Source organism: Erpetoichthys calabaricus, chromosome 15 (genome assembly GCF_900747795.2).
Source record: "Erpetoichthys calabaricus chromosome 15, fErpCal1.3, whole genome shotgun sequence".
NCBI classification, from domain to species: domain Eukaryota; kingdom Metazoa; phylum Chordata; class Cladistia; order Polypteriformes; family Polypteridae; genus Erpetoichthys; species Erpetoichthys calabaricus.
Window position 1 is genome coordinate 1,458,916 of NC_041408.2, and position 14,003 is coordinate 1,472,918.

Below are 14,003 nucleotides of genomic sequence, written 5' to 3' on the forward strand. Positions count from 1 at the left end.
GAACAACAAGATGCCAAGTGACAAGGTATGTGCAAGTGTTCAAAGACACGGGGCTTCAAATTTACATGGATCCTTCAAGATGAGCAAGAAATGGCGGTGCGAGGCGGCCTCACTGCCCTGCCATTCCAGCCTCTTCCCATCTGGCCTGAGCGAGTGTGGGTGTGTGTGTGACCTGCTGGCATCTTCCGCGGGGTCGGTACCAGTTCTGGAAAAAGTGGCTTCCAATGGATAGACTAAACTCGGCCACGCTGGATAGAAAGAAAAGAGAAAGTCAACTTTCCAACATGGACATAATTTATTTCTTAAAAAGCAACCAAGTCATAACCATAGCACACAAAATCATTTTGAGGGGGGATAACAAATTACAATTTTCAAAACAAAAATGGCACACAGGAGGATTTATTCTGCATAATGATCCAGTCACTTACGTTATTCCAGCATTTTAATGTGGTGGTGCTCACAACGAACACACAGAAAAAAGGACAAGAAACAAAGAGTCCGTGCAAAACTTCTGATGGCATGCCTGTGTATCCTTGGGATCCCGGTGTGCGGACAAATGCAGACAGCCAAGTGGGATTATTCACTACATTTCAGCATCAAATCATTTCAACAAGCCCTCTGGCGTGCATTTAGGTGAAACCAAAAAATACATAAAAGAGCTAACCCCCCCCAAGCAAACCCTTCTGGTTTTGAGAAAGTCTTAAACTTAAGAAAATGTTACCCTGCTGTCAGCTAGAAAAGTGGCAATGTCGAGATGCGGCCCGTAGCGTACTAGCAGTGCAGCCATGTGAACAAGGGTCTAATTCAGTAAAATGGTGACACAGGACAATACACAACAACATTGGATAAAAAGGCCTCAGATGGTCCATTAGCTTACCATCCAACTCGGACCGCAGCGCCTAATCCACTATAAATACCCACACAAGAGGAGCCTTCACTGTACGCCCAGGCAGTCATTCAAGAGACGGTAAAGCTGCTGCTGGTAATGGTTACCTCAGTCACTTAAATCATTTTCTAAAACGCGTGGCTTTGGTCAGTTGTACCGTTGCATAAAATCATACAATAACATGCAAGCTGATTCTACCGATTCACTCGTGTAAACTTTACCAAAACAAAAATGGCCGACTCACAGTCCGTTAAAATAAAGAGGATGGTGTACATATATGGCCACATTTTCTTATAGCCACATATTTTTTGTTTTCACTTTGACATGACATTCTATGTGACCAAAAAAAAAAAAAGCCCAGTGTGGGTTGATTGCCACCTCGATGCAAGGAGACTCATTTGTGGGTTTCTTCCAACTTCGTTTGCGGCCTTTGTGTGCCATAACTGGTCATTACCATATACTCTGCAAAGCAAGTCTCTATTAACCGTCAGCAATGATCGGCATCGGGTTATTCAAAATGTCAAATGGATAAACAGTCAGTGGGAGGAAATAAAGGCCACTGCGTTTTCATTTTCACGCAAACACTGTAACCATCGTAAGTTACAAATAAGTGTTCGGCCCCTACTCTCTTGTTGTGCAGATGAGGAAAGGGTTAATAAGTGACCAGGTTATGGGTGTGGCTAAAAGAAATAAGAAATCCAAACTGCTTTTTAATGTTCATCCAGCTCCTTCTTGATCTCTGCAATGTAGTGGTGATCCTTCCCATGAGCCACCTCCATAATCGCTATGGCCTGGAAACAGGAAAGTGTGAAAGTCACAAACCAAATATCTGCAAACAAGTGTCAGGCAACTCGCCCATCTCTCCTCTGGCAGTAGATGCCCGGGTTGGGTTACATTTCTCCAACCCCTGTACCACACAGACCACCACAGGTGAGGAATGAGAACACACTAAAAACTACTCACCTTCTTTAAGGCCTTCACTCCAAGAGACTTCTTCTCCAGGCCGATATAGAGTCTTCCTAACTTCAGCCACATCGAGGCCACATTTAGAGAGTATGCTGGATAATGCTTACTGAAAACAAAAAAAGGCAAAATGGCATCTTAATGTCAATCCAAGAGACTTCCTTGAGAATGGGAAAGGTGCTATATAAATAAAATGTATTGCTATTATTATTTGCATTATTTCTGGAGAATAGCCTGCAATGCTCATCTAGCACAGAACTACCATGACATTCTCTTTTTACTATAACGTTAACAGTCAAAAAGACTACTGGGACCTCACATAATGTCACAGTGAGACAATTTAATTAATTACACTTCAAAAGTCTTAAAAGGTGGCACGGTGGCGCAGTGGGTAGCGCTGCTGCCTCGCAGTTGGGAGACCTGGGTTCACTTCCCGGGTCCTCCCTGCGTGGAGTTTGCATGTTCTCCCAGTGTCTGCGTGGGTTTCCTCCCACAGTCCAAAGACATGCAGGTTAGGTGGATTGGCGATTCTAAATTGGCCCTAGTGTGTGCTTGGTGTGTGGGTGTGTTTGTGTGTGTCCTGCGGTGGGTTGGCACCCTGCCCGGGATTGGTTCCCTGCCTTGTGCCCTGTGTTGGTTGGGATTGGCTCCAGCAGACCCCCGTGACCCTGTGTTCGGATTCAGCGGGTTGGAAAATGGATGGATGGAAGTCTTAAAATGAAAGAAATACTAAATGAATTAATTCAAACCAGCAGATCAGACCTAAATGGAAGGCACTTGGATTAATCCAGTTCTCTTCAACTGGGCAAAGAGCCCCTCGGGTGCTGAGTGATCAGTCAGTTTGGGATAGTGTAACCTTCCGGAAAAGTGTGGAGGAGCCAAGGCCTGGGACACTGGGAGCCAACCTGATGTCACGTATACAGGAGCGACACTTACTGCTAAGAAGCTGTCCTGTCCACAGAGTGCCTGACACTTCTCATTTGCCTCTCTACGATATTTAAGGTCTTTGTAACTTGAAGGTGGCTGGTCGAGGAGCCACAAAGTGAATTCTCAGGGTGAACTGGAGGATTATAGACCTCCCATACCTGTAAGGTTTGATGATCTTCTCCCCATATCGCATCGCTCCTTCCCAGTCCTGCATGTACAGACAGACTCCCATCGCTTGGTACATCATATGCAACATATAGACATTGCTGTCCTCAAACACAGCGCCCATCTTGTCCAGGCTGAGTTCGCAGATTTCCAGAAGCTCACTAGGAGGTTCATCGGAGTAAAGGAGCATAGGAATATGGTAAAGATGTCATCAGGCACTACATTTAACTAAATTAACCCCAAAAAGAAACCACACAAAGAGAGATGTTAATAAAAAGGATACCTTTTAAAACAATAAAATTAACTTCAAACTGTACAGCAGGTGTAATAAAAGGTAGATCATGAAAATGAATTTGAAACGTTAACCGCAATACACTTGAATGCACAAGATACGGTAGACTAGGAGTGGCCGATTGGCAATTGGGATGATGTTGATGTTGTTATGCTGGCAAAAGGCCTCCTTGCATTTCACAAAAGCCAGTCAGTAACTTTCATGGTACACCAAGGCCTGCCAGGATGTAGTGCCTGTGATATGAATGTCACGTTAGCAGCATTTGAACTAGAAACATGTTGGGTAAATGAGTGACGAAAGATCAGAGGAAGACACAGAGACGCCTCACATTCTGAACCTTCAACTGTAGATGGCTCAGCTCTGTTCACAAGGAGGTTGCCTGGTTGTCACATTAAACAAGAACAACAATTTACAAAATATGTCAAAGGTCAATGTTGGTTAAAGAGAGTTCAACAACCCATCTTTTTCCTTATCTTCGTGTTGATCACCGGAAAGAATATGAAAAATATAAAAGGCTTTGCAAGTCGTCGCAGCACATGAAGAACCACAAATTGACCATACAAGAACCTTGCACAGGGCACAATGAAATCTTTAAAGGAGACACAAGATAAGCAACTGGTGACAGGACATCACAAACACCGTCCTTCAAAAGACATGGTATACTGTCACAAGTGCAAGTCTGGAGAGTCTCTCAAGGGAAATTCTTGGGAGAGGGTATAAGGGGAGTTGCACCAGTTCTACCTCAACATTTCTGTTTTCGTCCTCCAGCAGCTAAAGTCCTGCCCAACACCAAGTCACATCACGTCTGATCCCACTAAGCTCCACACATTCTGCTCTTCTAGATATAAAGATGCCCAGGTCTTGGTCATTTGACCAGCACACTCCTGAACTGCAGGGACTCTGAATTGTGAAGACGGAACATCCTTGGATTCGTCAAGTTTATTTCAGTCTTGAACAACCGTGCATTTAAATTGGAATTTTGCAAGCTGGGGACACACCACTCTTTAGGCCATTGTGTTTACGTACGCGCACGACGTACGTACGCACGCACGCACACATACGAACACACATACGTACGTACGTACACACATACGTACATACACACATACGTACGTACACACATACGTACATACGTTCGTACACACTGTGAAGGACAGCCAGGTCCCATGCCCGGCAGGGACGCCCCTACTGCATCTGTTCCGGGGGAGCCTCCATGGACAGCTCAATACCTCCCCCGGGACGCTTGGTGGCAGCCTCCATGGCGGACGATGATTCCCCAACAGGACGCATAGCTCCATGGGAGATGGAATCCTCCACAGCCTGGTTGGGGGCTCGGATGGCTGCCAGGGTGAGCTGCATGGACTTGGCAGCTCGGCTGGTCAATTCCTCAGCCCCACCTAGAAATGCAAATAGGCCCAGGTGATCAAGCACCTGGAATACTTCCGGGTGGGTTATAAAAAAGGCCAGCCACCACCACTCGAGAGAGCCAGAGTCGGGAGGAGGAGGACTAAGCCTGAGGAGGAGTGGTGATACAGGGAGAAGAGAGAGAGAGAGAGAGAGAGAGAGAGAGTGTTTGTTGTGCTATATTTAACCCCTTAACCGCCCTCTGCCGGATATATCCGGCATCGTAGCTTTATTGCTGACGCCTTACTGCCAGAATTATCCGGCACATTTGCCTGTGGTTATATGAATGCCTGGCGCGTAGTATAACTGACAGTTTGGCGTGGGTATTATTACTACGTTGTATTTCGACAACTCTGCGCTTGTATTGACCGCTCACGTGATATGATTCGAAAGTGAAAGCTGTGAATATGGCGAAACGTAAACTGACTTCAAGTGAGGTTTTGCAGGCGATTTTGGACAATAATTCTGATCATGATTGTAGCAGTTCTGAAGAATGACGACGCATCGGATGATGGCGATGAGTGGGTGTATCCCCAGCATCTCAACTGGACTGCTGCCCGTTGTCTGAGCCAGATATGAAAGATCCAAACCGTGACCGCTTGTTCAAGCTACGTCCTTTGATTGACCATTTATTTGAAACATTTCAGCAGGTATTTCAGCAGGTAAATACTGCTTGAATAAATGTAAAGTAAAAAAACGAAAATTGTTCAGATTTCTCCTGGCATGGGGAATATTTAGGAAGTTGGCGGTTAAAAGGTTAAGTGCTTTTGGCACTGTGTTGGGCCTGTGGGACACGGGGAAGGCGTGCCCCACGGCTGAAGAGAAAATAAAAGCTGTTTTAATTAAGTACGTGCCTCTGCCTGAGTCTGTGCCGGGTCGGGCGCTATATAGCGCCGTTCACAACACATACATACGTACTACGTACATACACACACACACATACGTACTACGTACGCACACACATACATACGTACTACTTACGTGCGTACGCACACACACACACATACACAAATACATACGTACGTGCGTACGAACACACGCACATACGTACGTGCGTACGAACACACGCACATACGTACGTGCGTACGAACACACGCACATACGTACGTGTGTACGCACACACATACACACACACACATACGTACGTGTACGCACACACACACATACGTACGTGCGTAAGCACACACATACACACACACACATACGTACGTGTACGCACACACACACATACGTACGTGCGTAAGCACACACACTCACACGTACTACGTGCGTACGCACACACTCGCACACGTACTACGTGCGTACGCACACACTCGCACACGTACTACGTGCGTACGTACACACACACGCACACGTACTACGTGCGTACGTACACACACACGCACACGTACTACGTGCGTACGTACACACACACGCACACGTACTACGTGCGTACGTACACACACACGCACACGTACTACGTGCGTACGTACACACACACGCACACGTACTACGTGCGTACGTACACACACACGCACACGTACTACGTGCGTACGTACACACACACACACGTACTACGCACGTGCGTACGCACACACATACACACATACATACGTACACACACACGTACGTACACACATACGTACGCACACACACTACGTGCGTACGCACACACTCGCACACGTACTACGTGCGTACGCACACACTCGCACACGTACTACGTGCGTACGCACACACTCGCACACGTACTACGTGCGTACGTACACACACACACACATACGTACTACGCACGTGCGTACGCACACACATACACACGTACACACACACGTACGTACACACATACGTACGTATACACATACGTACGCACACACATACGTACGCACACACACACACACACACACACACATACGTACTACGTGCGTACGCACACACACACATACGTACTACGTGCGTACGCGCACACACACACACACGTACTACGTGCGTACGCGCACACACACACATACGTACTACGTGCGTACGCGCACACACACACATACGTACTACGTGCGTACGCGCACACACACACACACGTACTACGTGCGTACGCGGACACACACACACGTACTACGTGCGTACACACACACACACACGTACTACGTACGCACACACACACACGTACTACGTACGCACACACACGTACTACGTACGCACACACACACATACGTACTACGCACGTGCGTGCGTACGCACACACACACATACGTACTACGCACGTGCGTGCGTACGCACACACACACATACGTACTACGCACGTGCGTGCGTACGCACACACACACATACATACTACGCACGTGCGTGCGTACGCACACACACACACACATACGTACTACGCACACACACACATACGTACTACGTACGTACGCACACACACACACACATACGTACTTTGTACGTACGCACACACATACATACGTACTACGTACTGTGAAGGATTGCCGGCTTTTTACTCCGGCCCTCATCCCCAGGTTGCCAGGAGGAGCTCTCCCGACAGCATGAACGTGCCCCGGATACCATGGGGGCCTCCAGGAGTCGCTGTAGGGAGGCTGTCGGACTCTAACCTCCATGTACAGACGATCGCTCTAAGGTACGTGCCGGGAATTTAACAAATAATCCATTTAAAATAACTCACTTTGTCCCGTGCATGTACCTCGGAAAAGATCACTTGGAGGCTCCACAGGAAAACGGGGATATTTCAGAAGATAGTGACACGCTCCTGTTCGAGCCAACGAGCAGTAAAGGCAACTTCCGCAGGTCGGGTGCTGGCGAGGGACACGTGATCAACCCCGGTGTGTTCTCGGAAGGAGGAGGTCCGCGTCCCGCTGTTTGCGCCTCCGTCTCTGAAGAGACGGACTTGGACTTTCCGAAGGGAATGGGGGAGGCGAGCGAAGCACTGCTCACCCCGCAAGAAGGTAAGGAGGGCCGGGAAATGGCTGATCGGTCTGCCGACAAATTAAAAAAGACAGACCGCAGTCCGCCGAAGAAGGCAACCCGGTCCTCAGACGAAAAGAACTCCAATTCCCAGAAGCCTCCGCGAGACCCGTCAGAGCACGTGCCGGCAGCGGACGTGCTCATTGGCTCCCGACCGGCAGGTAAGGCTAACAAGGAAATAAGCTTGCCTCCGGCCAAAATAAATAACTTTATAGACGTGCGGGAACTCGAGAAATTAATCGAACCCGTACGAAATATTTTACAGATGCTACAGGCAATAAAGAAGATCATCGGAGACTTGGGAGCGACGGGCAAATCGCCGGTAAAGAAGGTGGATGACTACCTACGGCGACTAGGACGTGAGCATCCCGTCTTATATGATTTGGCGGTACAGGTTAGTAAAGACGGTACCGTATATAATAATATAGGGACGCAGTGTGAAACGGGCCCGTGTTTAATAAGTACCGGGTGCCAAGTCACTGCGCGCCCTACAAAAGATTGTGGTACAATGACGGAAGGGGCGGTGGAAGCGCCGGTTGAACTGGGGCAGCTGAAAAGTGCTGGCTCTTGGAACGATGCGGGGCTGAAGACGCCGCCTCGGGTTAATTTAAAATCAAAGGGTGTTCAGAGAGTAAAGGGGCTTTCTCATACACATAGAGAGACCCAAACTGTGGATATGCCCCAGATTAAAAGAGTGGTTCAGATAAATAAAACCTGTGCCGTACAGTATACAGGGACGCAGTGTGATCCGGCGCCGCAGTTAATAAGTAGCGGGTGCCAAAGCACTGCGTGCCTATCAAAAGAGAGCGGAACGATAACCAAGTGGTCGGGGGAAGGGCCAATAGAGCCGGGGCAGCTGTATGAGACGGCTCCTCGGAGCGACGCAGACCTCAAAACCCCAACCCGCATAGTAAGGGAGTTGTCGTTGGTAACGAAAGGGGCGGGCGAAGTGCCGATCTCCCCGGTACAGCTAAACAGTGCTGTTACCCGGAGCGATGTGTTACTAATGACGCCGCCTCCGAAACAACATAGGACAACGGGCGTACAAACAGCAAAGAGGCTCTCTCTTTTCCATAGAGAGCCTCACGCTGTACACAAGCCCCAGAGAAAGCAGGAGATCCCCAAAATAAAACGCAGGTCTCCTGACAAAGTAAAGGAACGGGCAGAGAGCAGCAAAGCGGCCATAAACCCCTCGTTAGCGGAGGAAAGGGTGGAGCTGACCGAATTCCCGAGATGTTTCAAGTCTCGGGAAGAGAGGCAACCAGGAGGACGTCGGTGGTGCTACAACTGTCGGCAACCGGGCCACGTGTGGCGAAGTTGTCCCCAGAGGACAGGGGAGCGGTGGAACAGAAGATACACCGTTCCCCCAAGGTTCGCTGGGGAGCCTAGACAACGTCACCAATGTTCGGCTAACGCGTCCTCCTGGAGGAGGACGTCCCTCGCGGGGCTGGTCGCTTCGCCCCAGTTGGCTTCGCTAAGGGGGGGGGGGGGGAATTGTGAAGGATTGCCGGCTTTTTACTCTGGCCCTCACCCCCAGGAGGAGCTCTCCCGACAGCATGAACGTGCCCCGAATTCCAGCAGGGCATCATGGACTCTGTAGTTTATATGCACAGCCCTGCTGGATACCATGGGGGCCTCCAGGAGTCGCTGTAGGGAGGCTGTCGGACACTTATGTGCCCTATAACCCGGAGGTGCGTCATGATCACAAGACAGGAAGAAACGACGTGCCTCCGGGGTGAAGAAGAGTATTGTGGAGAGGAGGGTGCTTTGTGCACATTTATTATTATTATTAATAATAAACTATTATTTGGACTTTTATCTGGTGTCTGACGTCTAGTCTGAGGGTTCAAGGGGTCACAGAGACCTTAATCTGTCACAGTACACACACACATACATGCGTACTACGTACGTGCGTACGCACACACATACATGCGTACTACGTACGTGCGTACGCACACACATACATGCGTACTACGTACGTGCGTTCGCACACACATACATGCACACATACATACGTGCGTACGCACACACATACATGCACACATACATACGTACTACGTACGTACACACATACATGCACACATTCATACGTACTACGTACGTACACACATACATGCGTACTACGTACGTGCGTACGCACACACATACATGCACACATACATACATACGTACGCACACACATACATGCGTACTACGTACGTGCGTACGCACACACATACATGCACACATACATACATACGTACGCACACACATACATGCGTACTACGTACGTGCGTACGCACACACATACATGCGTACTACGTACGTGCGTACGCACACACATACATGCGTACTACGTACATGCGTACGCACACACATACATGCGTACTATGTACGTACGTACGTACGCATAAAGCTCAGTATTGGTGGAGTGCTGCAGTGGCAATTGTCCTTCTGAAAGGTCCTACAGTCTCCACACAGGTTCTCTGCAGGTCAGTCAGAGTGACCATTGGGTTCTGCGTCACCTCTCTTACTAAGGCCCCTGTCCCACAACACCTCATGTTTGTCATGGCAGAGTCAAACTTGTTCCATATCAGAATCATGGAAGCCACTGTGCTCCTTCAATGCTGCTGAAGCCTTTCCCAGATCCACACCCTGACACAATCCGGTCTCTGTGCTCTGTTAGTAATCTTTTCGACCTCATGACTTAGTTTTTGCTCATTTATCGCACCTTCTCTTGACATCCGTGTGCCTCTCCTAATCAATCCAATCACGTGAACTGAGCACTGGTAGACTCCAAACATCTGTGATGATCAAAAGAATGGGATGCACCTCAGCCAGATTTTAAGGGTCATAGCAAAATGTCTGAATACTTGGGTCCATATGATGTTTCAGTTTTTTATTTTTAACAAAACTGCAAACATTCCTAAAATTCTGCTTTGACCTTGTCATTCCTGGGTATTGAGTGATGGTTGAGGACAAAAAAAAATGAATTTAAATAATTTTAGCACAAGGCTGCAACAGAACAAAATGTGAAAAGTAGAGGGGTCTGAAGACCTTGTGAATCCCCTGTATATATGTAAACACACATATGGTGCAAAATACAGGGGGTCAATACTGTCACACGTACCTGGCCCAAATTAAATTCTTACTTGTATGTGCTAGTCCACATGCAACATCCTACCAGTCTCTGGCGCCATACCTGGACATAGAGAAGGCCCCATATTTTAACTGTATCCCTTTCCTAAGCATTACATAAATTAAGAGTTTTAGAAATAAAAAGCAAAGAAAACTGAGTCCATTCACACAATATAAAAGGATATTTTTGTAGTGCTTGGCCCTTCGGAATTCCTCAATGACATTTCTGGCATATTTGATCATCTCCTTCACAGCTTCCTGCTTGGGTGGTTCATTCATTTTTCTAATTTCCAGTTTGGCCTTATCCTAAAGAAGAGCAAAGTTTTTAACAAGATTGTCACCACAAGAGAGTCAATGTTTTATTTTATAAAACTACAATCTTTTATTAAATAACCGTGTGTGTCATATGGAATGAACCTGCAAACGGAAACCAAAAAAAAAAAATTAAGATGTTATGGAGCCATATCGCTGTGGCACCAACTGTTATGATCTCAAGAAGATCAAGTCGCAGGTCGGGACTAAGAAATTAACAAATGCTGAGGATTTGCCAAAACGGAGATGGAAAACAAGTAAGCCTCAAAATATTTGGAGAGCAAAACATTAAGAACGAACAAACCAAAAGCACTGAGCCAGGGGCTCTCAGGTTCAGTTCTGACGCCTCCTAATGGCTACAGATTTTACTTCCCCAAGTATCACAGTCGTCAGGCAGGCAGGCGGGCTTTTTTCCTTCTACCTGATCTCATTGTTTAAATTTGTTTATCTTTTTCTTACATTATTCAGTATTTCGTAAAAACTAACACTCTTAAGAAATGTAGAACTCTTAAGTATTTTTATGTATAGTTGTGGTTTCTTAATTGTCTTTTGTCATTTTTCTAATAATTCACATTTAAATTTTAAAAATGAACCAAACAAAAAAATTAATGTTTTATGTTAATCACATCATGATGTTTTGTCAACTCTGCTTTTTACTACATTATAATAAGAGTAGGTTAAAAAAATATATAAAAAGGCCCACTGATTACACAATCAAATCATTTTAAGGTAAAACGACAATACAAAACTGAACTTAGAAACCACTGGTACAGCCTCTTCCCTACAAATTAATAACGTTTAGTTTTTAAAAGACCCCTAGTCTAAAGGCACCCACTGATTGTATGATTTGGGGCAGGGGGTCTTAAATTGGAAGGTGTGAAGATCAGACTCATGAACAACAGAAAAAGTTTGTCCGAGTATATTACCTTTTCTTTAGTCGTGCACTCCTTACACTCACAACTAAAAAAGTAGGAATCTTTCAGCCTGTCATTTCGGTCTTCGGTGGGATACAGCAGATCAATATAGCTGGTAAATATCTATAGACGACAGGATAAGAACACATTAAAGGTGGCTCTAAGCAGAACAACACACACAGATGAGTCTAAAATTCTGAGGTTTGTACATTTAGGTACTGCCATAATGGATGAGAGGTGGTAATTAAAGCATTACAGTGACCTACGCCAAAAACCACACCAATGTCGTAACAAAGAATCAACCCTATGTTTCATCTTTACTAGAATCAGAAACTTTTCAAGCAATCACGAGCGAGACACACAAACTAAATTTGTCCTCGAAGTTCAATCTGTAACCTTGGATTGCCTCAGAGGGGCATCTATTTAGCGCACTTCCCTCTGTGATGAAGCAATCACAACTGCAGTCACCTGAGGGGGATTTAAGAACTGGTCTTTGTCCCTGTGGCAGTTACCGTCAGCCCCCACTAACCCCCCCACCCCCCATATCATTGATTTGGCCCCCAAGGCTACTACCACACTGCAGCACTCAACACAACTTCTAATTATTCAGCATGTCAGATTGCCTCGGAGGTTTCAAATTCTAGAACTTGGATGGCTGGTTCCACAATTCCTTCAAGCCTTTTTAGAACTGTTCCAAAGCGAGTATTGCACTGTGAAAGTGGCTTCTCATTTTGATGGCCGTTCAACATGGAGTGTACAGAAGTGAATGCCGCTGATATTTGTAAAGTTACAATGAAGACATCACATGCCACACATTCCAACACCATATCAGCTGCACACTAAGAATGCGTTGCTCATAGGAAACAACGGTGTCATAGCAAGACCTGAAATGTATTCAATCCACAGAAAAACTCTCCATAGGTGGAAACAAATGTGGGTTCTCCACTGTGAAAAATATTAAAACACAAGCCCACCATAAAAAGGTAAAGAAAAAGCCAGGAAAAGTCTGCAAAGGACACAAATCATAAATTCTTCTTCCCAAGTCTCTCTCTGTCAGTCTAGAGGTCACTACTCTGGCGCTGATGACCCTCCTGGCAGTGCACAAGGTGCTAACAAATTATAACCTGTCAAACCATTTTCACCAGTTTGTGTTCATCCCATTGACGACAATGGTTTACCTCTCTAAAGTGTAAACCAGTGGAATGAGATGTTCACAAATGCTTGGACAAATGGGATGAATGCAGAGCTCTTGTGATGGCCACTCATGAGGGGTGGGAAGAAAGGGAGGTCATCATTTTCACCAAAAGAAAACTAACGATCTAGGAAATTGGATTATAACAACAAGAAGAGGTTGTCATGATGGTGAAAGAAAAGCGTACAGAGCTGGCTTGGGACTCCAAGATTTTGTTCTTTCTCTGAAGGAATTCAAAAGCTCATAGGCCAATAAAGAACAGGGATGCTACTGCCTCACACACACACACACACACACACACACAAGCCTCAAAGTCCAGCAATGTTGACAATGGCAGGCCGGTGAAGGTGGCCAAACTGAATTATTATTATTTATCTTGCAGCCTATGATTTTTGCAAGTCATTGTCTACAGAATACACTTCTGGGTAGCGGGAGTCCAGGAAAGCCCGTGCTCTTTTGGGTTTTACCTCGTCTCCTGGGTTGATTGGCTGGACAGCTCTGACCTCTGCAAGGGTCCCTCTATAAGTGACAATCACATTGGGGCAGCAGCTGTGGTTCATTAGGGCAACACTAAATTACAGAGAACAGAAACAGAGGGAGGTCAACTCAAGTGAGTAACAGAAAACATCTTTAAAGAAATTTAAATCATCATCATCATATGAATAAAAGAGGAAAAAAATAATTCAGTTATAATAAAGCAGACCAAATGAATGTCTTGTAATGGAGTTGTAAATGTTCCAAGTGCTTGTCCCTGTGACGTTATGATTATTATTTGATACACACACACACAACATTTACAAGAGTTTAATGGAAATGGGAGAAAAACAATTTGATTTTCATGACTTGGCTCCAGCTCTCCATGGGACTTAAATGGAATAAGAA

General features: G+C 46.2%; 1 protein-coding gene across 1 annotated transcript in view; it reads right to left on the bottom strand.

The window, feature by feature from the left end:
• Nucleotides 1–276: 276 nt before the first annotated feature.
• Nucleotides 277–14,003, bottom strand: part of LOC114665878 (N-lysine methyltransferase SMYD2-like) — a 30,026-nt gene continuing 16,299 nt past the window's right edge. Inside the window, exons 7-12 of the mRNA XM_028820527.2 lie at nt 13,589–13,691; nt 11,942–12,052; nt 10,889–11,009; nt 2,935–3,109; nt 1,850–1,958; nt 277–1,677 (exon numbers count right to left, since the gene is read on the bottom strand). Coding sequence (XP_028676360.1) covers nt 1,597–1,677; nt 1,850–1,958; nt 2,935–3,109; nt 10,889–11,009; nt 11,942–12,052; nt 13,589–13,691 — 700 coding nt within the window. The 3' untranslated portion in view covers nt 277–1,596. The remainder of the gene's footprint in view (nt 1,678–1,849; nt 1,959–2,934; nt 3,110–10,888; nt 11,010–11,941; nt 12,053–13,588; nt 13,692–14,003) is intronic.